The 27,994-nt window shown below is 36.9% G+C and overlaps 1 protein-coding gene and 1 long non-coding RNA gene across 8 annotated transcripts; one reads left to right on the top strand and one right to left on the bottom strand.

The window, feature by feature from the left end:
* The first annotated feature begins 40 nt into the window (after nucleotides 1-40).
* On the top strand, nucleotides 41-27,994 carry LOC122537788 (broad-complex core protein isoforms 1/2/3/4/5-like). 7 transcript variants are annotated; one of them, XM_043671348.1, is made up of 6 exons: nucleotides 41-1,006; nucleotides 1,221-1,287; nucleotides 1,358-1,506; nucleotides 10,278-10,422; nucleotides 10,669-10,833; nucleotides 22,875-23,373. In XM_043671348.1, exons 4-6 carry the CDS (start codon nucleotides 10,285-10,287, stop codon nucleotides 23,106-23,108), a joined length of 537 nt encoding a protein of 178 aa, XP_043527283.1. In that variant the 5' UTR covers nucleotides 41-1,006; nucleotides 1,221-1,287; nucleotides 1,358-1,506; nucleotides 10,278-10,284; the 3' UTR covers nucleotides 23,109-23,373. The 7 variants fall into 7 exon arrangements, with proteins under 7 accessions (XP_043527283.1, XP_043527284.1, XP_043527281.1 ...); XM_043671349.1 differs by lacking the exon at nucleotides 1,221-1,287; XM_043671346.1 differs by lacking the exons at nucleotides 1,221-1,287; nucleotides 1,358-1,506 and having other exon boundaries at nucleotides 22,875-23,371.
* Nucleotides 4,421-8,589, bottom strand: LOC122537791. The gene is made up of 3 exons (XR_006308689.1): nucleotides 8,422-8,589; nucleotides 5,303-5,453; nucleotides 4,421-5,062 (listed from the first exon to the last, which is right to left on the bottom strand). It is a non-coding gene; the product is annotated as an uncharacterized LOC122537791 (long non-coding RNA).

Here is a 27,994-nt window from a genome sequence, read left to right as displayed (position 1 = left end):
AGAGAACGGCCAGTTAACACAGGATCGTCGAAAGACTCTTTGAACCTAGCGACTTTCGCACAACAGAAGATAAATATAAACAAAAAAGATTGACTAAATAATTGTTAGTCTTCTTTATAAAAGAATCAATTTGTAAATTTGCGCTATATAGCAAAATTTTATATGCATATCAAATATAAACGCGTAAAAACAGCATACTCTTGTTATAATATAACGTACAATTGAAAGTTGCATCTGTATCAATTGTTTTCAACGACACAATATATAATACGCATTGTAATTTGTCGCAACGATTAACATTTTTGGTCTGACAAACGATCTCCAAATCAGTTTATTAATTATTTTGAATAAAGAAATCGAGAAGTTGTAGGGAAGAAAGTTGATACAATCCTGATTTTTGCCGGTTGAACATCATAGCAATTCGTGGTGGTGGAAGGGGTTTGCGTGTATGTAGTGGGGAGGAAGGCAGATTTCCGTTCAGGGGCGCGTTTACAGCGTAGCGCAGCCGGCGGGAGAGGCGAAAGGCGACGCGGGAGAAGTGGAAAGCCGTGAAGAGTGAGCTGACGAAGGGAAGAATCGGGGTCCACAACAAAATCGCTTAATCGCTTTGCGCCACCGTCCGCAACGGAACACGGGTCGTCCGCCGCCATCACGGTGCCCCCTAGTGTGCATTTATGTCTTTCTCTTTTTCCATCTCTCTCTGTGATTCGTTACGCCACTTCGTGCCGCGACGTTTTCACGGGCAAACGGAAAGTGACAACTGCCAGTCGTCAGCGCGGTACGTGCTTTACGTGACGACTGACAATTGTCCGTGTGTCATCGCGTGAACACGCGTTTTCCTTCACAAAAGACATATTTCTTCGCGAAGTACGAAGACATCTCTGTATCAAGTGTCATAACTATAGCAAAAGTGAGTGTCTTCTGCGGACCTTGGCACGGAGTTGCCAAATATTGGCTAAAGTTTAGTTCCAGTGGTGATATTCTTCGTAGGCCAGGTCATGGTAAGGTAAGTGTAATGTTTAATTCCCTTTTATTCATTTCGTGTTTATTCGTTTCATTGATATCTAATACATTACACGGTCGCATCATAATCATTCCTTTTGTTTAAGAACAAATGCTAGTTTCGCGTTGCTACTTGTTGTTATTCTAACGTAACATCACATTATTCATGAATGGAGAAACATATTGGCTCTGTCAATGAATCTGTGTAATCGCTATAGGAAACTGGATATGAAGATCCTGTCGATCTTTCTCAAACGACATTCTGCATCGCATTTACGCGCGCTGGTGTGTATTGTTTTGACTTTCGTTCGCTTCGTCCATAGTCCCGTACAACTGGTCAATTCGTTGTGCGTAGGTGTGCGTGACAATAATCCACGACGTTTAACAACCTGTCGCATTCGGAAAGACGAATTACACGTTCCTCCATGCGCGCCTCGTGGCTTCTCTCCATGAGGATTTGGAACAGTTGCCGCGTGCACGTTCGAATCGCTGTCGCCGATTACGGTAGGTCACGTGCACGATAACTGTCCAATAATCAACGATTACGTATGCGCAGGAAACACTTATTTAATGTTTGCGCGTAGTCTATAGCCATATACGAAGGAAAACACAACTAGTGTCTTGTCTTGGTGCAAAATTACTTATAAAATGTATATCGTACAACAATAATTATTTTTTTCAAATCTTTTTCACGTACAAACTGTCTTTCTCTGCTTCATTTTATCGGTTTTTAATTTATTTTGCAAAAAATATTAGTATATTTTTTGTAATTATTAGACTCAATATGTAACAGTTATTATTTGCGATGTGTTATTCTATGAGTTTGAAACAATAGTAATTGACACGTAAAATTTTTATAATAATAATATTTTATAACAACAGTACAATTGATTTTGCAAAATTGTATCATATGTTCTTTCAAAATGAGAATACTAAAAACAAACAAATTCAAAAACTTTTTCACTGAATGTTTTCGATACATCAAAATAGACAACGATAAAGATAGAGAAAAGAAAAAAAAGAAAAGAAATTCTGAAAACGAGCAAAAAGGATATACCGTAATAAGTCATAATTTGTAATTGTACGCATTTAAACGAGTAAGAGTTATTTATTGCATCGGTCGCGAAAATCATTAATAAGTACGTATAATCGTTAATAAAATATACTAAGATTTTCTCCGCACAGCAAGCAACGATTTACCCATACACCATACATTGTACCAGCAGTACCGATGATAAAGAGAAATGCTGCCTAGAAAGCAGGTCTTGACTGAATCTAGGCCACCCTGATGGCGCGTACACATTCTCCACAATTTTACTGTTCCTTCTCTCGGCCTTGCGTTCGTATCCGTTGGGAGAACTGCGTATATTTTCTTTTCTCTTCTCATCTATTTCTTCTTCTCGATGTCGCTTCTCAATCTCTTCCATGTTTTCATTTGCTAGTCTCTTGCTAGTCTCTCTCTTTGTCTACTTCTCCTTTTTTCTCTTCTTTTTATACATACATACATACTCTTCCTCCTTTTCTTTCTTTCTTAGAACGATGACTTGAGTTCCGAAGGACTACTACAGAGATAATATTAATATATTCATTTATTTAAACTTCTGTTCAAAGTTTATTTAGTATTCTAATTCGTATATTCATGATGACAAAAAGTTTTTCAACAAAGGATTGAAGTGAAAGAGAAAAAAAAAAAAACTATAACAGGTATAATTTCGACTTGTGCTATCTCTAAAAGAAAACTACGATGAGATCAACTATTTTCTCAAGAGCCTCAAGCGGAATCGCGTGTATATGACTGACAGTGGGGCGATTGAGAGCGACCTAGAAAGGTTTCAAAAGACATTTTCCCGTTCACCCACGTATAAAGCTGCCCTCTCACCGCAAAAGCATAGAGCCACATAACATGAAACCTCGTATAGTAATTGAGATAGTAAAAGAGAGGGGGAACAGAAAAACGAACGGAAAAAGTTGTGTACATGTGTTAAGAACATAGGGACGGATATACATATATACGTATATATAGTTATAGTTATAGTTATAACAGATAGAAACAAAAATAATAAAAGATGACGGATGCAAAGAAACAAAAAAAGAGAGAACTCAGGTGAATGTATGTTTCTCCAAATAAAGTATACTATACATACACATACAGATATAGGCGAATACATATATACATATAGGCTTGTATGCGTTTATGTGCCTCGCTGTTCGCGCGCGCATAGGAACAACGGAAAGTACGGAGCATAATACGGAGAAAACGCTGGTAAAAGGAAAGAGGCCCCTCTGCCTTTCCAATCGAATCGAACGCCCCTCTCGCCTTTGTCATTTTCTCTTTGTCCTCGTTTTGGGCTTGCCATTCTCTCGAAGAGCTCTCTCCCCTTTTTTCTCTCTTTTTCCTTCAGTCTCTCTTTTCCTTTCGTGCCGCTGCTTTACTCTTCTTCGGTTCTTTATATAGCCAGATTCACAGGGAAAAACCGAACAAACTTGAATATTCTTTTCATTCGATGCCTATTTTTGTTTCTCATTCTTCATCTTCTTCTTCTTCTGTTTCTTCTTTTTCTTTTTCTCCCCCTCCTTCTCTCTTCATTTTCTTTTCCCTCTGCTTCATATTCCTTCTCTTTCTGATACATAGCAAATATCTTTATTGTATCAGGAAAGAGAAAAATACAGAAAGATGGAGAAGGGAAAGCAGATAGAAAGAGATGACAAGACAAAAAATTTCTCTTGCTTCATTCGTCTTTTACCAGTTTTCTTCTTCACTCTCTGGCTTCCCATGAAGTATTCTGTCTACTACCCTAACCTCTTTCTTCTTTCTTTCCTACATCTCGATTTGCCTCTACCCATCTTTTCCTTTTCCTCTCCGCCTCTTTGTATTCCCCTCCCTCGATAACCTTCCTCGTCACTACCACCTCTAGCTCTATCTCCACTTCCACCTCCACTTCTCCTCTTTTTCTTTCTCCTCTACAATCTCCTTCGCTTGCTCGTTCTTCGCTACCACCGTCACCGCTACCGCCACTGTCGTCGTCAACGTCGTCGCTGTTTTCTCCTTCGTCCCCTCTTACCCTACTCCTCGAAACTGATTTTTTCCGCTGGCAACCCTCTTGCCTTTCTCTTCCTACTATATGTTCTTCGTTTCATATCCTTCCATAAATATCAGACCAAAAGAGAAAACAGAACAAAAAAAAAAGTTAAGATAATGAAAGAAGGAAAAGAGAGGAAAAAGAATATACAGATAAGTATTCAGATATTAAATTTTCTTTTAATGAGATTCATAGCTAATGTCTCTTTAATGTAATGTAGTAATTGTTATTTCAATTTTAGTAAGAGTAAAAAATAAGAAAGAGTTGTCTTCATGTGAACGAAAATATTATTGTTGTTGTTATTTGCGTATCGATAACTTTAAATCTACTGAATCACAAAACCTGAAAAGATAAATTAAAAATTATCCTATGTAAGTATATATACAATCACATCCTCTATATGCAGAATCACGTCATAAACTTTCTGTTCCATTTCAAAATAATTTAAATATCTGGCACATATGTGTATCTAAAAAATATCGTATCGTTTGATCATTAATCTCGTTTACACAGTTGATTTTGTATCTGACTTATTATAAGTTGTATTCTCCGTTTCTCCTTCTTTTTTCATTCTTTTTTCGTCTCCCGTTCTCGCACTTTCCTACCTCATCGTTCATTATGTCCCTTTGCTTATGTCCCATTGCTGTCTCAAAAAAGCAGTTTTGTCTCTTCTCCTTCTTTTTCTTGCAAATCTTTTCCCTGCTGCTCTTTCTCTTTCTCTATCTCTCCTTATATTCTCGCTCGCGTTCCGCTTATCTCCGGAGTTTCTCATTGTCTGAAAGAGCCATCTGTCCCCCGGCTTTTTCATCCTCCGCTTTCATCCCTCTGCTGTACACGAACACACAAAGAGACTCTCTTATCCACCCTCTCTTCACCCTTTCTCCAACTCCCTTCTTCTTCGTTGCTTCCGTTCAGCCGACTACTCCTGCGCATCCTCGTTGCTCCTTTCTCTTTCCTTGAAACTTTACCAGATTCCTTTGCTATTGATAATTGTCATGTAACAGACAAACAGGGAGTAAGAAAGAGAGAAGGAGAGAAGGACAATACTGAAAACAATGTGCCAGCAGTCACGTTTTTTACAAATGTAAATTCGAAATTTTAGACTCAAGTACCAAAAGTGCAGACAACAAATGAAACCATATAGAAAAAAAAATCTTTTTCATAACGCGAATAGTTGTTCAATAGTCGTAGAATCGAATAAATAACAAAAAGTTGTTCACCCTCGTTGTTAGGGAGACGAGATCCCTCTAGGCAAGCCACGTGCGACCTTGGACAAGTCCACGTCACCCTCTTACGTTGCACCCTTCGAAGGGACGCAACCCCGATTACGTGGACGTCGGGGGTGGTTTCTAACCCTCGTTTATCCTTGTTCTATAAGTACAAAATAAAAAGAGAAGATATATTGATACATAGGAACAAGTGCGAGTAAAACAAAGAACCAGGTTGTGTGCAAAGCTCCTTTTTTAAAAAACGGTTTCTAATGAAAAATTTTATAACCAAAAGCGATGCGTAATTCGTTTAATGTACAAAATTTCCATGCTGTTTTCGTCGAAGAGATATCTCTTCGTAGATATTACAAAATAACGATACAGGCAATCGAAAACAACTCTAGCATTTTTCTTTTCTTCTTTCTTGCAAATCTCTCTTGCACGTGTCAATTCTTCTGCTCTCATTCGATTCCAGTGAAATGGCGTTTCCGGGTCTCTCTTCTCTCTCCATGTCTCGTGGCTCGTTCTTCCTCCTCTCTCCTTTCCTTTTCTTCGAAAACGGCGTCGAAGAATAATGGCGGGGATGTGAAGGTGGTAGGAAGAACGGAGACAACGTAGCCAGCACTTACATACGACTGCTCTTTCAAGTGGTAGGGCGAAGGGGAACAGGTGAGAGGCCGAGAGAGCTCGGTTCTCTCGGAAAGGTGAACGGAGAGAAACGAAGAAACGAAGGGCATTTGGAATGCGGTACTGTTATGCCTTACGGTACAGACAGGACGGAAATTAGGACTGCTTCGACTCGTTGACCACTGCTCGTTATTCTCTTCATTCGTATATTAATTCTCTTTTTGCCTCTTCTTCATTCTTTCTCCTTCCCTTTCTCTCTCTCTCTCTCTCTCACACACACACACACACACACATACGCGCGCGCGCGCGCGCGCGCAACCTCTTTTCTCCTTTTTACTTCAGCACGTTCTATTCTCGCAAATCAAGATCACGAAAGTAATGGCAATATATGCAGAATACTAATGAAATAATCAATCTTTATTAACGACCTTTTATCATCTAGGTATTCGATATTTCCAGCGACCAGTAGAAATCGTGCATTTGCCGATTCTCATGGATTATAATCTGTATTATCTGTAGAGTACATCGTTTGCAAATATCACAACACTTTGACGTCAATCATTCCGAATATGAAAAATATATATAAAAGAATCTCTAAAGAGTGTTTATTGAATTCTTCAGAAACACAAAAGAATAAGGATCGAACGAACCACATCGATAACTAGAAACGACGGTATTTTAAGCAATGAATGGCGATAACGAAACAAATTTTGAAAATTATGCTATACCTAGGGAAGAAGAGAAGAAGGAACAAGGAACAAGGGAAAGGCAATGACGATGGTGCGCATAATTCGACAGTGGGAACAAAAATTTTATTAGTGACGCGTTTTATCGGCCGCGCCTTTTCGATAGAGAAAGAAAGATGAGAGATGAGAATATGGAAGTGAAGCGAAGAAAACTGTTCTGGAAGATTTCAGAGTGTTCCCTTTAGAAACGCGGTTCTGACTGGAAGACTAAGCAGGAGGGGAGAAGCCGTTTCCGCTTACGTTTTCCCGGAGAAAGAGCTGGTTGGTTGTCTCGAGAATGACGGTATGGACGACGGTACGATGGTACGATGGTACGACGAAAGGAAAAAGTCCGAGAAGAGCCGAGGAAGAACGTCGATAACGTTGGAAAAACGTAAAACGCGCAGCGACTAGGAGGAAAAGGAAACACCGCGTGTAGTATAAGGAGAGGAAGAGAGGAGAAAGAGAGAGGGTAGAAAGCTTCCCATCGAGCGAACCGAGAAAACGGAGTGCCCGCGCGATGGAGAGAGAGAGAGCGGAAGAGAGGATAGGATAGGAGAGTTGTGCAGAGAGGAGAGTAGAGGAGAGGAGAAAAAGAGAGAAGGGTGGCGGAGACCGTGGAAGAAAAGGGGCCACGAGAAAATAGCGTCTTCGCCTCGTGGGGAGGGAACCAGGGAACGAGTAAATGGAGCCAACGTTCGGAGAAAGAGGGAACGAGAGACGAGGAGGGTCGAGGAAGAAACGATGAAACGATCGAGGGACAAGGAGGGCCAGAGAAAAGAAAAGAAGGAGATGGAATGAGAACGATACGAGGGTAGAAGAAGAGGGAGGGGAGCACGCGCTCGTCTACTTCACGAATGGCAGAGAGACAGACGGGGAAAAAGAAAGAGGATGGGATCCGAGGGAGGCGAGGTGAAATTGGACACAAAAAGCTCGAAGAAAAATTGAGATGAATCGTGGAAGGGAAGATGGAAGGGAGGATTCTCTGAAAGGGAGAAACCAACGCAGTGTCCTTCTTCGAGACCGCGAAAGAAAACGCGACCGTACGAGGGATGAACGTTCCGTCGATTCCATATATATATATTTACAATTTATTGTTGATTTTAGCAATCGCTAAATAAGATTCGATCATCCGTTCTCCGTGAAATTTTGTTTACGTCCGTGAACGTGGCTGGTGTTGCTGTTTTCGTTGTTGCTAGTGCCACGAATACATCGATTGTGTAAGTGAACGCTATTGTGCTCTAACACTATGCCTCTTCTTTCTACCACCGTGTCTTTACTATACTTTTCCGCGAGTAACGCGCGCGCTCTTTACCGTACCGTATCCCGCTCGAGTAGCTTAGCTTCTCTTTACCCTCGTTACTCCTTTCACGGTCACATTTACGTGAAACGATTGCATTGACGAAACTACCTGCTCTCTTCTCCTACCATTTTTTTACCTCACATCCACCGTAAATCACAAACGGCGATCCGCGATTCAATAACTAATAATTTACCAGGAATAAAAACACTTCAATTACCTACTAGTAAAATAGGGACACAAATTAGCTACAGTCCACAAGAGGCTGTATAAAGGTATCGTGGTATATGATAAATATTTATGCATTGTCTACGTTGTAATAAAGGCGTACACGAAAAATTGACCGACGAGAAAGCGTATTGATCGATTTGATCGGCTGCAAGTGGTTGCGATCGATCTCAATCTTATCCCCACTTCTTATTTTAAGCGCCAAACCATCGTATCGGCAAGCGTTCAGACATATCAACGACACAGCGTACCACGCTTTCCGAACGAGGCGAGGTACAGAGGCGCGCGCGCGGTCTCACTCCGTTTCTTCGACTCGCATTACATCCGGTTTTCTCTTAATTCGTTCGGTCACTTTAATCTCGTTCGTTCTTTCTTTCCTTCTCTCTTTACTTTTCTTTCCCTCTTTTCTTCGTCTATTTCTGCGCTTGATCATATCACGCTTTCCGAATGTGTTGACTCCCGAAATTATAATGGGACGATAGTTTTATAAATTTCTTTAAAGTATATTAAGTCGATATTGAGATGACTATCCAAAGGTCACGCGATCGTTTACCACTGTTCGTAATCGAAAAAAGCGATGGATATAACTTCCAATTACAATTGATGCCTTATCGTAGATTATCGGTTCATATTCGAACATTACGCATGTCTACATGACAATATCGTGTCGTGTACGGATGAGTTCATTGGGCAGCATATAATAAGAATATAAACGTTCGTTTAGAAAATAGATGTTGTTAACAGTTGAAAGTGACTGAAGAAAAAAGAACGGATCAGCTACATCAACTACTTCTACCTATGCTCTCCGTGAAAAGAGATTAAAACATTCGTGACCCGTAACTTGTAAGTAATCACTAACATCCTTCTAAATTCTATCTACGAAAAATCGCAGAATACGCTCGAAATTATTGTTATTGCGAATTGAAGCGATTTGGCGTGGCCGAGGTAAGTCGAGCGGCGTGGTTTCTATGCAATATCAACGCGCGAACTGTGGACAAACCAACGTGCAAAGAGAAATCGGTGAACGGAGAATCAAAGGGAGGGGGGGGGGGGAAGGGGATATGAAAGGAGGCACAAAATGAGTGGAGAGCTTAAAGTTCTCGCGTTATCGGCGCACGTCTAAGCAACTGATAAAAGTCCGTGTTCCTACGGATAGATAACGTGGAATGGTCCGTATAAAGAGTCACATAGATAGAAGCAGATAAAGCACGGTCCACGGAACAGGTGAATGTTACGAGACAGACCAACGCCCGACCTTCTTCGTCGCTTTCGTAGTGTCGCGTATTCGTATCGATACATGTTATTTCCTCTGTAATACTTCGACCGCGTATTTCTCCAGTTTTCTTCCCGGTTTCTACTTGTTGTTGTTTCTTCCTTCTCTCGGAGGTTGAACACGGTCGAAACACAGTTGCCGTCGTTATCACGAACCCGCGACGGAATCTTCGGTGTCGTTCATCGTTCGTCGCTATGGATGTTCGTTATTCGTCAATGCTCCTCCACGTCAATGCCTGAGCCACGTCGATCCGTGATTCTCGTTTTCGTTGTTCACACGTTGTCGACGTTAGCCAAATCGCGAAAGTGTTTTTCCACTTCGTTCTGCCGCGAGGAGAGGGACTGTTTGTGCACTGCCCGTTACTGTTACCAACAGTTGGCCTCTTCTTTCTCCGATCGATTTTTATTTCTCTTGGCTCGTTCCCTTCGACCGTTCGCGATCGATTCGTTCCAGCCCCCGATCCTCTTACCGACCTACGTCTATTTTTCTTATTTTCTTGCTACCGGTTTCCCGCCCTCTCTTTATTTCCTCAGTCACCGCAAATACGATCTCAACCGAACGGTCTCCGCGCCGCCGATACCGTGCTGGTAAGGAGAACGAATATTTCATGGAGACGGATCGTTATTGGGGCGTGCACTACAGGTACTGTCCTCTTTTACGGATCGATTTGAAGGAAAGAAGGAAGAAGGGCATCGTTGCAATGTGCAGCTCGTGCTATGACTTTTACGATAAAACGACCGAACGAACGAAACCGATCCACGATTGGCAACGACCGTGTTTCTTAATCTCGTAATCGCTGAAAAAGTAACCGTTTCCTTGCTGTTTCTGTTACAGCGGCGGCATGGCCGGGCAGCACTACTGCCTGCGCTGGAATAACTATCAATCGAATATGACATCCGTTTTCCATCAACTACTCCAGACAGAAGCTTTCGTCGATGTTACTCTAGCATGCAACGAAGCTTCCTTAAAGGCACACAAGGTAAATGAATAACTATCGCAAGCGATAGTGAACTAATTCGAAACAGATTCATCTAGTAAATAATTCCTATATCGATTCTCTCTCTCTCTCTCTCTTTCTCTCTTGTATCGATACACGTATCGCGTGCATGTATCGCGCGATGCGTTGCATCGTGTCGTTTCACTTCACGATGGCTCCAGGTCGATACAAGGATTTTCTTCTACCTACCTTATTGATCGTTCGATACAGCTCCTTCTGTTTGCGCAGGTGGTACTATCGGCGTGTAGTTCCTACTTTCAAAAGCTCCTACTTTCAAACCCCTGCAAACATCCGACAATCATTATGCCCCAAGATGTATGCTTCAATGATCTCAAATTCATCATAGAATTTGTCTACAGAGGAGAGATCGACGTTTCGCAAGCAGAACTTCAGGTAAGAATGACAATTATTTGTGTAATTTGAGCAATGATCAACTACTTATATCTTACCTCTTTTTTACTGTTTCTCTCTTTTTTCTTTTTTTTCCTTCTCTCTTTTTTATATTTCTTGTTTTTTTCTTCTCCGTTCATTTATTAAAACAATGTTCCTGCGACCATACAGCAGTGCATGAACAGACGATTAACGACACAGAAGCAATTCCTATTTCACTGTTCCAATCACGTATACGTATTTCCCTTAACTGGCAAATAAAAATAGGAAAATAGAGATTCAGCGGCATGAACAAAGTATTGGTGATACATACATACTTTGTACTGCGCAAATAACGCAACCGTCTCGTCTATTCCTACCATCGTGTCATTCAGAGCTCTCGATCCGACAATATAAATGTGACAAGGTGTTCAAAACTTTCTCTTCCCTTGCTTCCTCCTACCTTCTTTCGCGTTACTAATAAACGAACACAATCTTCACAAACCTTTTTATCGACAGTGACGAGGAGCTTTCCCAACCGTTGGAAATTAACCCATTACCATCGATACCAACTTGAATAGTTTCGCGTTGCAGATTTCTTACTTACCGATTGGGATTCGTTTTCTCTTCCCTTTTGTGTTGCACTCGTGCAGACCGATTATCGATAACGTAGATGCTATAAATTTTTTAAATAGGACTATGTTCTTTAACTAAAAATAAAATGGATTCGATATAAAATCATTGATTAAGGATACGGTAGATCTATAATATTAATTTACCTATAGACCTGACATATATTATTCTTTTTCATGTTTTACGTTTTCAAGTCTATCTGACTTCAAGTCAATATGACTTTCCTTCGTTATTTGAATAATAATTTTTTAATCGTGCTGCGATTTTTGAATTTTTATATTTCAATGTTACACTCTGTTTAGTAGACAAAAAGAATTTATAATATCCTAAAAAGATGTTTAACATAAAACTTGAACAAAAAATCATGCACACTAATAGCATTTTTTTATATTTTGTTTCGTAATTTTTAATTTTAAATGGGTTTAAAATGATCAAAAGAACGCAACAACGTTAAATGCACAATGTTTATTTTTACTGTCAAAAATCGCAAATCAATTTTCATTTTGCAATTTTCTAAAAAAAATATTTTTGAACATTAAAGAAATAGCACATCGAATGATGATATCGTTATTATAGAAACTTAAATTTAAACAAAAGTGATTTTATAATGTGAAAGCAAGTGAAAAAGAAAGAACGACAGAGAATTCCGGATAGTTCAATACGATATTCAGAAAGAAACTCAAAATTAGGATATTTTTTATAAAATAATACAATACTTACTGTCATTTTGGTTTTCTGTAAAAATTGATAACACTAAGATCATGTATGAAATTTATGAGAAAAATTAATTTCTTTAAATCCATGAAAAAAATTAATATATCGTAGATTTAGCTGTAATCTTAAAAATATAAAGATATTTGTTCAAATTATAATGATATGTTACTTAAAAAGTTTTTTTAATCATTTCATTGATAACGGAAAAAGTAATTAAAAAAGGCAATCTGAGTACAAGAACGAAAATAAAATGTGATGTAATTTATCAGCAAACTATTTTTCTTCATAAACTATATTAGAATTTTTTTTAACCACTTTGTTGTGACACCCAAAATAAAAAAGCAACCATAAACATTTTTTGTTCGTATGTCATAATAGTGTAATTAAAGAAAGTCCTCCGAAAATCCACAAGGAAGGATATTCTGGCCCCAATCGTCGATCGAAATAAAATTTGGGAGGTGTTATGAGAGAGGAAAGGGCTCCAAATATAAAATCTTAGCTTTAAGAATTCACCCGTTCGGAAGATAAGAATCTTACAATTTTACGAAATTTAGCGAAGACAACAAAAAAAAGACGGTGAGTAATACGAAAATTAGACATGAGCAACATAACAGCATTCCCGGTCGGGAATCTCTGCTGTGAATCAAAGATGTATCTAATTCAAACCAACATTGATATGGTACTGACTATATAAATCTACGAGTTGGTAGTGTATCTGTTGAAGCATGTGTATACCTGTTATTTTAGACATATCACGCATTCTAAATGCTTTGAATTATAAGAAAATGCCTTACATTTCAGAATGTGTATTTTTCGCATGGATAAAGTCTAGCCAAAATTTTATACTTGGATTTTTTTTACATCACTCATAACACTTTCCATCTTGAACAATGCCTGGGGCTATTTGGGACAACAGCTAGGTCATTTGACAGATTTTAAAACCTTTAAACAGTTAACAGTAGAGTAAAACAGTAGAGTTCATTATTCGTCAGATTTCTTTGGAATTTAAAACCAATAAAATCATTTCTCAAGTCATTTTCATTACAACAATTAATCCATCTACAATAACTTTAAAAAGATTCTATAGAGAGATTGAAAAATATACTTTGCGATTATACTGTAATAGTTGCATTGATCTTTCACTGCAACTGATTTCCATTAAGGCGTTAAGTGTCGCGTGTATCAAATTTGATACACGCTGAACCTTATTTTAACTTTTTCGTTATATATTTACTACGAATAAATTTTCTTTTTGTTATATAATGTTCTAATTTTCTGATTTCAACATTTATTGTGATAATAAATTAATTTCAAGCTTTCGAAAAACTAAAAAATATATAATTGTTACATATTTCCCAAACTCTACACCGTGCACTATTTCTGATACACGCAACATTTTGGGATCACTCAAAACTCGGCACTCAATGTGTTAAATTCGAATATCATTATTTATTTTATAGAGCAAATGCTCTAGCACAATATCATACTGGTATCTTCGTTTGTTTCAAGTTTAAAAGCCTGTTTCTAAATTTGAAAAGACAAGCATGGAACAACTATAGCACAAATTTGCGATGAGTTGACCCAAATGAAATTGAATTGACCCAATGAGTTGACCCAGTTGAATTCTTTTTTTTAAATGAAATCTTTTTTACTATCTCTATTACTAATGAATTCCAGTGCTTAGGTTTAAACACATGGTCATAAATTATGTATGATATTATATTCATCTCGATTCCAATATTGCTTTTATTTCGTCGATATTAAATATATATATATATATATTTTGAACTTTAATTTAAGTTCAGAATAATTGAAATTTAATTCAAGTTTCGAAGTTTAATATTTGGCAATCAAGAGGTGTGAAAATTTATCGCTAAAGGAAACTAATTGGTTCTACGTGTTAAAATTCTTTCATTTAAAAATTATAGCCATTTTTGTGACGACATGAAAAAACAATACAATTATGTCCTTTCTACATATAAATAAATTTTATTCGAATGTTTTATACAATAAAATTATATCCTTTTACGTACACAATCAATTTTATTCCATTTTTCGAGTATCAAGTATCAGAAGCTGATCAGCAACTGTCGTTCATATCTAGTGTCGATAAATTCTTTTCGAACGTGTACATGTACGAATTTTTTTTTTTTTTTGGTAAAAAAATGTTAAACAAAAGAAGAAGAAAAATATTAAACAAAAACTTAGATTAGTTAGAAAAATGATAGAAAAATTATTAAATACATAGCAACTCAATTTGTATCTAAATATACGTAATTAAGAATTATACGTAAATGGTATAATTATATTGCTTTCTTCATGCAAGCTAAACTCATCACAGTAAAAGTAGCCACAATTTCTAAACGAGAGGGGAGGAGATCTGGCACCAGGGATATTCTTCTATTGATGAACTTTCCACTCATATATGTAACACATTCCTTCACTGGTATTGTCCCAAATTTTAAACTGCAGTTATATTTTTTAAAAATTGTATATTGCAATTTCAAATGAATTACAAAATAAACAGTTATTTTATTAAATTTATAATGAATAAATACAGTAATACATAAACAAGTTTTAAAACTAAATTTTTTTAATGATTTTTTAACGATTTCATAAAACAATAATAACTAAACAAAGCCGAGCCATAATCTACTACTGCTACAGTTATATAGTCACACGAAAATCTTTTCATACTGATTTTGTCGTTTTCCACGATTGAATTGAATATAATTTCTAAAAAAACGTAGGAAATTGACTTTTTTTTTGACATGTCGATATCTCTCTGATACAAAATCCCATTTAATGTTATGTCTTCGGTTTAGTCAATGCAGTTAGTTAATGATTAGAGTATCTCTTCCTCTAATCGATAACTACAAATTTCTGTATCAGTCTCTTCGTTTCTCGACTTATGCCTTTCGTTTCCTATTTTCTGTTCCTATTAAAACACGTTATAAATAATAGTAATACGGTAAAACTTCATTTATCCAAACTCCATTATATGAACCATATGAACCAGTTAATGTTGAACCTAAAATGTACGAAATCATAATTGATCAACTTCTGTTATCTACTATCCCTTATTATCCAAACAAATAAGAATAGGATACGGAGAAAGCTAGTGAACTTGCATTATCTGAACTTTGGTTATCCAAATGATCTCGCCCCTTGATGTGTTCGGATAAAGCAAGTATTATCATAGTCTCAGAAATAGCGTCTGTCTCTTTCACGATGCATTAATCTTCGTTTATTCGTAATTGTTTAAGTCTTAAATCGCCAGTCGATTAATTGTTTAGTGACTTGTGTTCAGTAAATGTTTATTGACTTGTATAATTATACATAATTGATTTGTATAATCACTTTCGAAAGCCTCTCGTTAACGTAAATCTCTTTGCATTTGTCCAAGATGTTTTTAATAGTTGAGGCGAATTGATACGCCATGATACAAACTAAGTAACTTTCCATCTTTTGCAAAAAGATTGAAAATCTATGATACGCTGTTCTTTTTCGCTTCTCATCTTATGCTGAGTTACTGCGACATATTCCAAACACGCCTAACGAACACATTAATCAGTTTGCCATTGCTATTCGCAAAAGTGAACATAGTTTGCTAACTGTTTACGAGCAAACTATATTCAGGAACTCGTGAAAAGCAGTGTGGATCCAGCATTAAATCCTCATAGCGGTATGGTTGCTCTTATTGTTAGTTCCTTTTTTCCAGTACCTTATTATTAGCAAAGTTCCTATTATTAGTTGTAACAGTTATTATTATTATTATCTTTGTTGATCTTGCGCTGCTTTTCCTTGTTGTTCAATATTCCTTGACATTATTTTAAAATCTAACATCACGTCGAATTGTTTTCATCATGTCGAAATACACAGATTACACTACGTGTATTTCTGAACTTACTGCGGTTAAAAATATCGTTAGAAAATAGTACTGAAAGAAAAATCATGGTCCAATAAATTATAATTTTAAAAATTTGATAATCATTTAATATTATATTATAATTATAATCGTATATAAATTTAATATTATATTATAATTATAATATATTAATATTATATTATAATTATAATATATTAATATTATAATTATAATCATATATAAATAAATTTTATAATCATTGATCGAAAATTAATATTATTGCCCAATTGGATTTGTTTGGGACTAAAAAGAAAATTTCAACAACAAATTGTTAACATAAGTGACAGTATAATAACAAATGCTGTAAAGAAAAAGAGGAAAAACGTAAATGTTACGAAGTTTCGTAAATACGAAAATATACTGACGGAATCAGAAAAAAATTTGAAGCATTATTATTTGTGACATTGCACATACGATTAATTGTTCGAAATGCAATAATATACATTTGTCGAAAATGATACGACGATTTTAACAATTATAGATGCGTATAAGTTGATTAACTGTAGAAGTTAAAAATAACGGATAATTTCGGTAATGAGAGGAATTGAAGATCTAAAACAATTTCCCAAATTTCAAAATAACAATAACAATAACAATATGTCATATTGTACAATAACAATATGAATATTGCTCCTGTCTTTTCTCGTCTTCAGTCAATTATTTACAATTCAGTGACTGTTCAATATTGTAATGATTATATTATAATGATTAAACTCTTCCATCAATTGAAGATTTTGACAAATAAAGGATCATTGTTTTCATCAATGATTTATGTTAATTGGCGCAAATATTGTGTTTCGTTATTTGATCAGACTGAATGAATATCAGCAAAATGGCTCGAAATCTTTTCAAAGGTATTTAACGCGTTATCTTTTGAATGAATTTAGACATCTTCGCGTACCAAGATCTTGATTGTCATCTATTCAACTGAAACGAATGTTGTGCCGAAAAGTATCATTTCTCCATCGACATGGAATTTTGAAGGGTTGAGAAAGGTGAGCAAGAGAATCCTAGTGCTAAAATTTTAGTTTTCAAGATATTAATAAATAAAACTTTCGGAACGATATATTGAATTTGTACTTAGGTGTACAGACATTAATACAACAGTCCTTATTGTAGCAGTCATCCTCGGTAACTCTCTGATAGCGGATGATGGCGATTGCGAACTCAGTATCTGTAGGATGTCATTTATGTCTCACATAAACTCGGTTATCAACAATAGTGTGAATAAATGTTACCGACCGCTTTCCGTCATCAGCTATTTAATTGTCGATGACGACGATAAAAAAAAACGATTGATGAGTAATAACGTCTATATAAATTCGACAAAAACAATTGATTAGTAATGTCCGAAAGTTTTTTTTTTATTAACATCTCGGAAACTAATAAATACTCAAAACTAAAATTTTATATTTGTAGTTCTTCTCCGCTTTTCTCCATCCTCTCAAAATTCTATGTCAATCAGAAATTGATGCTTTTTGAAAAACTACAGTGTGATGAACTAAGATTGGAGAACCACGTTTGTGGGCATCGGTAAACAAATGAATTCTGCTATCGAATCTTGCTATCAATGCAGACGTTAATCAAGACAGCACTGAATTGCAAGTAAAACAATTTTGATAGAAGAATCATGACACTGTCGAAAGTTTTCTTAAAATCAATATAAATAACGTTCACTTGATTATGATGATCAAAATCACTTAGCTAGGCGGTGCATAGCGATAATAAATAAATAAATTAGTAATTATGTTCCTAATTCGGAACATCAGACATCAGTTCTATTATTATTCAGATTCATTAATTTTCAACAAAAATAAAAAATAGTTTAATATCATTATGTCAATCTCTCCTCGTTATATACATATGTAATGTTACAATTAGGTAACTTTTTTTGTATTTGGTTTGGCGTACGAAGTTCCTAAGAATGAAAGTAATCCTTGTACGAATTTAATGTATCTATAGGCCCGGTCGATCAATCACCATTGTACATTTGACAAAAGAATATGTATGTGGGCGCCTACGAGTTGGCGAATCCAACTCCAACTCCAACGAATGAGTTGGTTATTACAACTAATGAAATACATTGAATCAAATGCATGCATTTACACCATAAGCATTTTTTTAATAGACTATTTTGGAATTTCAAAATCTTACCATATACAAAATATACCATTTAGAATTCCAGTTTATTTAACACTCAACGACTAGGCTCAATATTTCTTATTTATATTTATTATAATTATTATTTTTGTTGTTGCATAATATTGAATAAATAATTTAAAGTAGGAAATAGTTTTTCTTCAGGAGAGAGATGGGAGGCCTCTATATTCCTGTTAGTTATTAACTACTTTAAAACCTCGTAAGCTCTTTCAATTCTTCTTTAAAAGCTCGTCGAATGAAAAAATTATACGAATAATCCTTTATTACAGCATTTTTATATTAAAAGATACACCCAATATTTCTTTTCCTTTTTTGGTAAATAATTTCATAATTGTAATAATTTCCATTTTGTCCAACATAGTGTCTCTGTGATACTGACAAATTTCGAATTGTCGAGTCTAGTCATTAACTTTGGTCCGAATTTAATCGCACGACGACTGATAGACAGTGTAAACGGACTATAAACTCGATGGACACTGGCGGATAAGTTTACTCAGAATAAATCTAACAATAAGGAATCTCGAGAGATTTAGATAGGTAGGAAATTTTGTACTTTGGTACGAAAAGATCAATAGTTAGCATAAAGGATTATATAAAATAAAAGCCGCGTTATTAAGAGCAACATTTTTAAGATCATCGTCCCAAACAATGAAATTAAGATATTCGCACAATATCGAATAATTAGAATTTATTTAATACTTTTAGAATGTATTTATGTAATATGTTGCCTAGTAATGATTGAAAGAAAATGTATAAGATTCGATTAAAAATTTATAAAGCAAGATGATGTTTATTACAAGGCGGAAGAAAATCATCGAAAGAAGCGATTTTATTGCATTATTGTCACCAGAAGAAAATAAATTGAAAAAAGATCGAAAATGGTTGTATAAGGTAATTGTTATAAAAGGGTAGATTAAATTTTTTTCCAAAATGGAAAGAGGTGCGAAAAAATCGTTCAAATGAAAAATGTTCTGTTTTAAGGAGAAATATTTTGATGGTGTTCATTGTCTGTGGCACAATTTCATCCAAGATCATATTAAGTTATTGAGAGCCAAAAATTTTGACTCATATTTCGAGAGAATAATATGTATTTAATAATAATTAAAATTTTTAATTCATATTTCGAGATGATAACATGTATATTAAAAAAATTAATATGTGTTATCATATTAAATACTCAAAATTATTTTTTATTCGTCTGCAAAGAATAATTCAGTAGAAAAAATTTACTACTCCTGTAGATTCTTCCAGAACTGCAACTGAAATTGTACGAATTGCTTCGATGATTCATAATATTGTCATATGAGTTATTGGTTTCTTCTGGTAAACTTTTTGATATGTCTTGACAAGAATCCGCCGATAGCCAATGTCCTGGCAAAATTTATTCGTGTTAACAAATGAAAGCCGAATCTTTACATATCCATAGAAAAATTATTAGAAATGAAATATGACAGCTAAATTTTCTTGTGAGTTAATGTTATGACTGTGGATAAGCTTGTATATTCGTCACACAAAACACCATCAAAATATATATAGAATCCTATTTAAAAAAATTAAATTAACTTTGAGATTACCTAAATACATTCACCCACAATGTGTATATATATATATATATATATATATATATATATATATATATATATATATATATATATATATATATAGTATAATCAAATCAATATACTTCCCTCTTAAATCAAAACATCATTTTTCGTATCTCTTTCCATTTTGAAAAAAATTCAATCGATCACTTTATAAGAATCGTTCTGTATATGTCAAAGTTATCAATTAAATTCTCTACTTATCACGACTACAATTAATATTAGAGGTTGGATTTCGATTAATATTAGACTAATATTAGAGGTTCACTTTCGCTCAATATACGATCGATTGTAATTAAATTCTATATACATTGTTTTATCTTTATTATTTTTGTCAACGCAAAGAAATATGTCAAGACAAGGTTATTATTTAGTTCCAAACAACAAATATTGTGATTCACGATATTTCTCAACAAAATATTTCTTTTTCTGGTTATCAAGATCATCGTCCTTTTTAAAATAGCGACGACATGTTTTTCTTTTAGTACTATCGTAGCCGAAAAAAAATTTATTTCGTATTATGAAATATATCGTATTCTACTTATCGCTAGGCTCAAATTTATCAAAAGAATCAAAAATTAAAGAAAACATTTTCCTGCTCCATCGTCGATAATATGTTACTTTATATATATAAAATTATGAAATGTAAACGTGTTGTTAATAAAGACAAAAGCTAACAAAACATGAAGAACGTTTTGCAGGAGAGAGTTATAATTTTTCGTGAAGAGTAGAATACGATACAACAATAAAAGATTTGATAAATTTCTAATTTAGCGGCTTTTTTCAATTTTGACCATTTCTTATAACTTTTTTTACCTCCTTCGATTCATTTCTTGTTTTAGTGATAAAATGAATCTTTTACTAAAAAAATAGTCAAAATTGAAAAAATTTGATCTTGAAATTCAACATCAAAGAGAATTTTGCGACAAGCTTTTTTTGACAAATTTCCACCGAGCTAGAGGTGTAAATTCACGCTAAGCTGATCACGGTATATAATTTTCTAATACTGAATTTATGCTGGCAAACTGGTAGTATATAATCATCTGTCAAGCGAATCCCTTATCAGGACCTCGTTGTAACATTACACCATGCCGAAAAACAATCGTGGAACAAAATATGGAACACCTCCAGAAAAATAAAAACACATGAAATAACCCAAGATTTCTTTCAAACAATGCCTACCAACAACATGAAAAGAAAAGACAGAATAGTTATGACAAGGCTTAGAACAGGACTGCAAACTCACACATGAGTTATCTATTAAGAAAAACAGAACCCCCAATGTGTGTCTAACCAATGTAACCGAATAATATCAACCCATCATCATTATTATTATAATGCTGCAAGTACCACTCCCAAAGGCAAAAATACAAAATAACATCACCAGCAGCCCTGACGTCACAAGGAAACTAACATCTACCATAAGATATAATTGTCTAGAAAAGAAGGAAACAGCACGAAGCCGTCGCTAATGACCAGAAGGTCGATGCGACGGTAACCATAAATTAAAAAAAAAAAAACATCTGTCAAACATTTGTCAAACATATGAAAGTCTAATGTTTTCCTTACATTATTCCTTATTTATCTCCTGCGCGGTATATTTGAAAAATCTTGTAAATGGTGCTGCAACTTTCGTTGTTTTACGACTTTTTGCCCCCTTTTCAGCCCAATTCGTGCAACAAAACGTGTTGGCATGCAGTGACGTCAGTCCCTTGGTGTTATTGATTCAAATTTTTGTACTCAATTGCACCGTTGTATTTTATATTCTGTATTTTGCACTCGTTTAGAGCATACACGTAACTGAAAGCCATTTAGAAATAAGCTTTCAAGGACTTTTCTAATTTTTTATTCGTAACGATCCTCTATATTGCTCTTCTCTTTGTATCGATAAATCATTTGAGAGGGAGAGAGAAAGAGAGAGGAAAAAATTTGTATGACTTTGTAATGCAATGTATTCCGTTCAATTGAAAAAATGGCTTGCGTTTCATTTTTAAAAAAAAAAAAAGCTTATAAATTGTAGTTACATCCGATGAGTGGTTTTTCGACTTGCTGTCCTTGACACAAAAATTAACAATAAAGACGACAACATGTATATGTATATATATGTATGTACACATATGTACGTGTCGTGCGTGTATATTAAATCGAATACGTTCTTGCGTATGAGCAAATATGTACATGTATGTACACTTAGGAGTATATGATAAATCGCCGATCGGTCTGAATTTCAGATTGATGAATAAGTAAGTTTGAGTCGTTGCCTTAATAGGCGGATCGTAGCTAGTATAGCGGGCAGAAAAGCAAAATAGATAGTGTACAACGTGCTTGTACTTGCATACATTTACAATCAGTATTTCTTTTCTTTGACTAATTGGCGAGAAACTCCGGACAGGCTCCTCGACGAGATCAGAAACAAAAGAGACATGTCGGTATTTGTTTTTCGTCATTACCTTGAACTTGACGCGACTTAAATTTATTAATTTAAATTTAACTTGGGCTTTTGAAAGTCTACAATTTTTAGGAGATAATTGCTGTTATATTAGAGACGATCAGTGCAATTGGAAATTCGTTTGGAAAATGTTTGAAGGCAGTTTGATTATACGTATTTTAATCAGAGATCGAATTGATGACATTCAACGATAACGAGATTCAGAACAGATCTTTGTTCTTCTTCTTCTTCTTCTTCTTTTTCTTCTTTCTTTCCTTTTTGTAACTATAGAAGAAATGAGATAAACACTACAATCGCATTATCTCGTTTTCATTTCATTAATTATCATCAAACGGAAGACAAAAGCAATAGAAAAAGCATCGTGTTGGGCGTCTTGAAAGTCAACGTGTGATATGCATCTCGTTGCAAGTGTTACGATTTCGATTGGATTCAATTATTGACAGTTACAACTAATAATGTTTTTCTGTTCCGGAGCGGGAAAGAGAATCGGAAGGGTGCGAGTACAACGCATCAAAGTAAGCAGCGTAGCGTGATCGCATAACAGCATTCGTGATCGTGCTTTCTTTATTCCTCTTAATAGATGCAAACTAGAAGAGAAATGATGGGAGGAGAAGAGTTGAGATGGAATACAAGAAGAGAAACGCGGAGAAGAGTGACGGAGAAGAAGAAGAAGAAGAAGAAGAAGAAGAAGATGCTGCAAAAAGGGAAGGAGAGCGAACGGCAATGTCGAACGGAGAGAAACAAGAGAATTCGCGCTTCTTCGGTCGACTTTAGACACGCGGTTTCTACAGTGGCGTGCATTCGTGCCGCATAACTTGGACGTTATTCATGTATGCATGTATACAGTAAGCTCGCGTGTGCGTAGGAACGATTGGAGCCGCAAATTCCTTTTGTCCGCGCAAGCACTGAAATTCATGTCTCGTGTCCTCTCTCTTTCTGGAGCACTTTCCCCCTTCTATGGACGGTTTTTCTTTTTCTTTCGTTCTTTCTTTCTTTCGTTTCACTTTGTTTCGATTTTTCTATTCTTTCTTGCAATGGTCTCGATCTTCCGAATTGGAGTTCTCGTTCTTCGACGATGCGAATCATCATGTAGTTCATGAATCGAGTCACGTCGAATCAAATGGAGTCGAATTGAGTCGAATCGCATCGAATCGAATTATATCTTGCTTAACGCAAGACTGGTCTTTCGTCGTCTCATGTTGGGTCTATATCACAAATTCCATTGAAAATGAAGATGGCTTGGTCTTTTTCGTGTGTTCCTTCAGGTTTTCAATGCGCCAATTAATTAATAAACTTGCAGTTTTCTAGAAAGGATAAATCAGTTAAGAACTATTACTTTCTTGAACTTTTTGTTAAAATCGTTGCAGCATGCACGTACATACGTGTGTATATCAACCTAGGGAAAAAAATCTTCATTTTCATTTTTTGTTTCTTTCATTTTGTATTACGTGAAATCGTATCATATCGTATACGTATTTCCAATTCAACCGATTGAAAATATAAATTCTCTCGTAATTTAATAGTAACACGTAAAAATCAGGATCCTATCTTCAAGTATACATCACTGCAGCGCTCATCCCTCCTCTTTTTCTTTCTGCCTGTGTCGCGTATGCACGCATATACGTATATATAGTCGGGATCAGCGTGTTCACCGAGTATAATATAACGCTAGCTTTGTCGTGCCGAGAGTAGAGCCACGATTTCATCCTTTTCCGTTCTCTTGCGAACCTTGCGTCCGTCTTTGTTGTACTGTAGCCAAACGCATTTCAGCTCTTCGTTTTCCATATTCCGTCTCGTTCATTCGGGTACAGACTATATTTCTGTTTTTGTTCGACCAGAGAAAGTCTTGCTCTTTCCCACGGGAACCACTCGTCGATGTTCGTCGCTTAACCGTCAGAGGCGAGCGCACGCTTCTCTCGAACACCGCAGACTTGCCTCTCCGCCGATCCCCCGTTCCAACCGCCATGCTCGATGCTCTCTATCACCCCTCCACCGAACGGACTTGTGTTGGCTCATTCCCCTCACCGGTGCGCCGCTTTCCTCCAACCATCCTGCCACCCGCCGGTTTTCAACCCCTTTCCCCGCTCTCTCGGCGACTGGTCAGGTGCGCTGACTCGCTTGCTCACTCCATGCGTATGCTCAATCGCTCTCTGTCCACCGCCGAGCACGCATCCCCCACGAGTCTCTTCCTCGTTGTACACGCTCGAGCGCGGTCTGAATCCGTCCTTGTTCGTCGCGTCGGCGAATTTCGCGGCATCCTCCGCTGCCGCCGCCGCCGCCGCCGCCGCCACTTCTCCCCTCCCCCTCCCCCTTTTCCTCCTCCTCCTCCTCCTCCTCCTCCTCCTCCTCCTCCTCCTGATACTCCTCTTTCTCCTCGGTTCTGTCTCTGGCTCCGGCTCTGGCTCTGGCTCTGGCTCTGGCTCTGGCTCTAGCTCTGGCTCTGGCTCTGGCTCTGTTGCTGCCTCTGCCTCTGCCTCTGCCTCTGCTTCTGCCTCTGCCTCTGCCTCTGCCACTGCCTCTGCCTCTGCCTCTGCCTCTGCCTCTGCCTCTGCCTCTGCCTCTGCCTCTGCCTCTGCCTCCTCCCGCTCTTCACCGCGTCCTCTTCATCTCCTCGCTCCTCCGAATGCCGTGCGCCCTCAGCACGGAGCGCCGAATGCCATTTCACTTTCGTTGGGCTTCGCCGCGTAGGAGATCGGGCCCTGCCAGGAATTATCCTCTCGTTCTACGTGGTCGTAACCTCCTCGTACACGGTTTCGTCTGGCTTTTTCACGACGTCAACTCTACTAACGCCAATACTACCTCGTTTTCTCGTCGTGACTTCTGCGCTTCTTCTTCTTCTTCCTCCTCCTCCTTCTCCTCCTCCTTCTCCTCCTCCTGCTCCTCCTGCTCCTCCTCCTCCTCTTCCTTCTTCTTCTACGCCCCCTCCTCCTTCTTCCTCTTCTTCTTCCTCTTCCTCTTCCTCCTTTTCTTTCTTTTCTTATTCTTCCTCCTCCTCCTCTTCTTTTTCTTCTCCTTTTTCCTTCCTCTCCTCTCCTCTTTCTTTTTATTTTTGCCCTTTTTCTTCTCATACTTCACCTTCTTCTCCTCTTTCTCCTCCGTTTCATTTTCTTCCTTCTCTTTCTCTCCCTCATCCTCTCATCTTTCCTTTTATAACTTTTCTTCTCCACTTTCTTCGTCTTCTTCCATCGCTTTTATCTTCTCCTTTCCCTCTACCATCTCTTTTTCTTACCCTGGCTTTCCGTCTACTTTCTTTTTCTTTCTTCCATCTCCTTTCCTCCTTTCTCCTCGTTCTTTCTTTAGTTATCTTTCGCTTTGTTTCCCCTTACTCTTCCTCCCTTTCTGTTGTAGTTACTCTTTCTATCGTTTCTTTCTCACCCATTCGTCTCGTTCTTCCCATTTCTTTCGGTTTCCTTGCTTCGTTTTCCATTTCTTTCTCTCTTGCCTTCATTGTTTTCCTTTCGTGCACATCTTTACATTTCCGACGAGGGATCGTTCGCCTACGGATTATCGCTGTCAGGTAAGTGATAAACAATATAAGTTTCTTCGCACCAGAAACCAGGATAGAAGAGTATCTTGGCGGGCGCGTCGCGTTATTGGTACTTATCATAGAATGGATATTGCTCCGACGAACTTTTCACAACATACAAAGAAAGAGACAGTGGCAAGTGGTGAGGGAGAGGGGAGAGGGGAAGAGAGAGACAGAGAGAGAGAAAGAGAGAGAGAGAGAAAGGGAGGGAGAAGGAATAGAAGATGGGAGAAGAAAGAAAAGGGACGAAAGTTTTACATGGTACGATACGTATTATTAACCGCCGAATTTTGGACGATCGTATTGTGCACGTGAACTATTGGGATATTTTAGTATATTTTAATATCAGGCCTAACACAATTATTATGAATTTATGTTGTTGTAAATCATTCTGTGATAATCTAGCAATACGAAGAAACATCGTGAGCGGTATTTTTTTTTTTTTTTTTTTCCTTTTTGTGAATGAAGAAAAGATGCAACGATTTGGTGCTAAGTGTTTATCAAGTATGCAACATTCGATCAGTCTACTTTGGAATAAATATTACGAATTACAATGCACGCAGCATCGATCAAACGAGTGAAGTGTCGTGTGTGCTGTGGAAACAACATGTCGCGCGTAATCGTCACCCTCGATGATTTAATCAAAAGGCATCGCTTGCTCTGATAATTTCGCTGAATTAAACTACACGCGTAGACAGTCTACGAGTTTCGAATAGTGATACGTTAAATTTGTGGTGTGAATCAATGAATTCAAGTTAAGCATGTCGAATTCTGTTCGATATTTTGTCGAAAGATAATGACTGTGTGACTTGTACGTTACAAAATTAACTCGTCCAGTGCTTATGCAGGAATCGATCGACTTTTTTTGTGAATAAAAAAATATAATCTTGTGCGTGCAATGTGTATGTAACGTGCGTATAACATGGGGAGAACCTGTGAAATGTCCATGAAATTATGCCATCCACATTATCCGGCTTCTCCATTTCACATTCGTAAACATTCGGCAAGAGTCTTATCTTACTCTCTTAGATCTTACCACATAAATAATCGTAAATTGATGCGTGCTTTCGTTAACTAACTGCTAATTGAATTTTTAAAAGGCAAATCGAATGCGTAAATGTGATTCGTCGAATAATGTTTGTGACGTAATGTGAAAAAACAGAGTTCGTAAAAAAGAGGGACGAAATTTTTGGAAAAAGAAAGAAAAAGACAGTAGACAGTTTGTGGAGCTGTACGTTGAGATATAAAAAACGAAAGATTTGCACGGTTGCATTAATAATAGAGAGAGCTCCTCCTCGATTCGATGTCTATTTGTTGTTGGTCTACTTGTTCGAAAAGCACGTGGTGGCGAGAGTCTCATACTCCCATTCAGAAAGGTTATGTAGCGTGGAGAAGAAGAGAGAAAGGTTATGCTCGAGACGCCCGTTACATTATCAATTCCGTTATGACGTCGTATTCGTAATAGCGGAGACGACCCTACGACTATCTTCGGGGATTCCCCCGTACATTCTCCTCTCTGCTTTTCTTCTCTCGTTTCTCTCTTTCACATCGTTTCCCCTCTCCCTCGGTTTTTCTGCTCTTCTCCAACAAGGAGTCTCTTCGTACCGGCATAGTTGTGTAACGCGTACCTTCTACCGTCTCTTACGGACCAAGCCCCCAGCCGTCTCTTCGCGTTCTTCCTGTTCTCGTGAAACGTTTCCACGGTCGATCTTTTTGCGGATTTACACCTGTTGAATTTCTCTTGTCGCCCCCTTATTTCTTTCCACGAAAGAACTGAAATTCACATTTCTCCATATGCATATAAAAATACTTTGTCGACGTTTTCTTTTTCATCCTTTCCGCTTTTTTGTCAATTTGCTGAATTTTACTTTACCAATTCGAATTTTTGGAAGATGCACGTCCGCGTTCAGTCTTGACTCGAAACAAATTTCCTTAAACATATCTATCCTTTAAAATATTTCTCTAAAGTTTGAATGAATAACCACGTTTCTTCGACTTGATTTCAGCTTGGACACGATTTTATTGAAAACGAATGTATTTCTCGTTGAGTCTTTCTTGCCGATTTCCAACTTCTGTGACGTACCATTCTTAGAACGTTCCTGGAAAATCATCGTCTGTCGTGAAAAAAGCACAAAGCGAAGATAGTAAGGTAGAATTTTTTTTCTTTTTCTTCG

Source organism: Frieseomelitta varia, unplaced genomic scaffold, assembly GCF_011392965.1.
Source record: "Frieseomelitta varia isolate USP_RPSP 00005682 unplaced genomic scaffold, Fvar_1.2 scaffold_930, whole genome shotgun sequence".
Classification (NCBI taxonomy): Eukaryota; Metazoa; Arthropoda; class Insecta; order Hymenoptera; family Apidae; genus Frieseomelitta; species Frieseomelitta varia.
Note: the sequence above shows the minus strand (reverse complement) of the source record. Positions and strands in the feature narration are given on the sequence as shown.

Coding starts and splice junctions, on each gene's coding strand:
- LOC122537788 (XM_043671345.1), top strand. CDS start 10,051: ATGGAGACGGATCGTTATTGGGGCGTGCACTACAG. Junction 10,423..10,668: donor CTTCCTTAAAGGCACACAAG/GTAAATGAATAA, acceptor CTGTTTGCGCAG/GTGGTACTATCGGCGTGTAG. Junction 10,834..22,874: donor TTTCGCAAGCAGAACTTCAG/GTAAGAATGACA, acceptor TCCTCTTAATAG/ATGCAAACTAGAAGAGAAAT.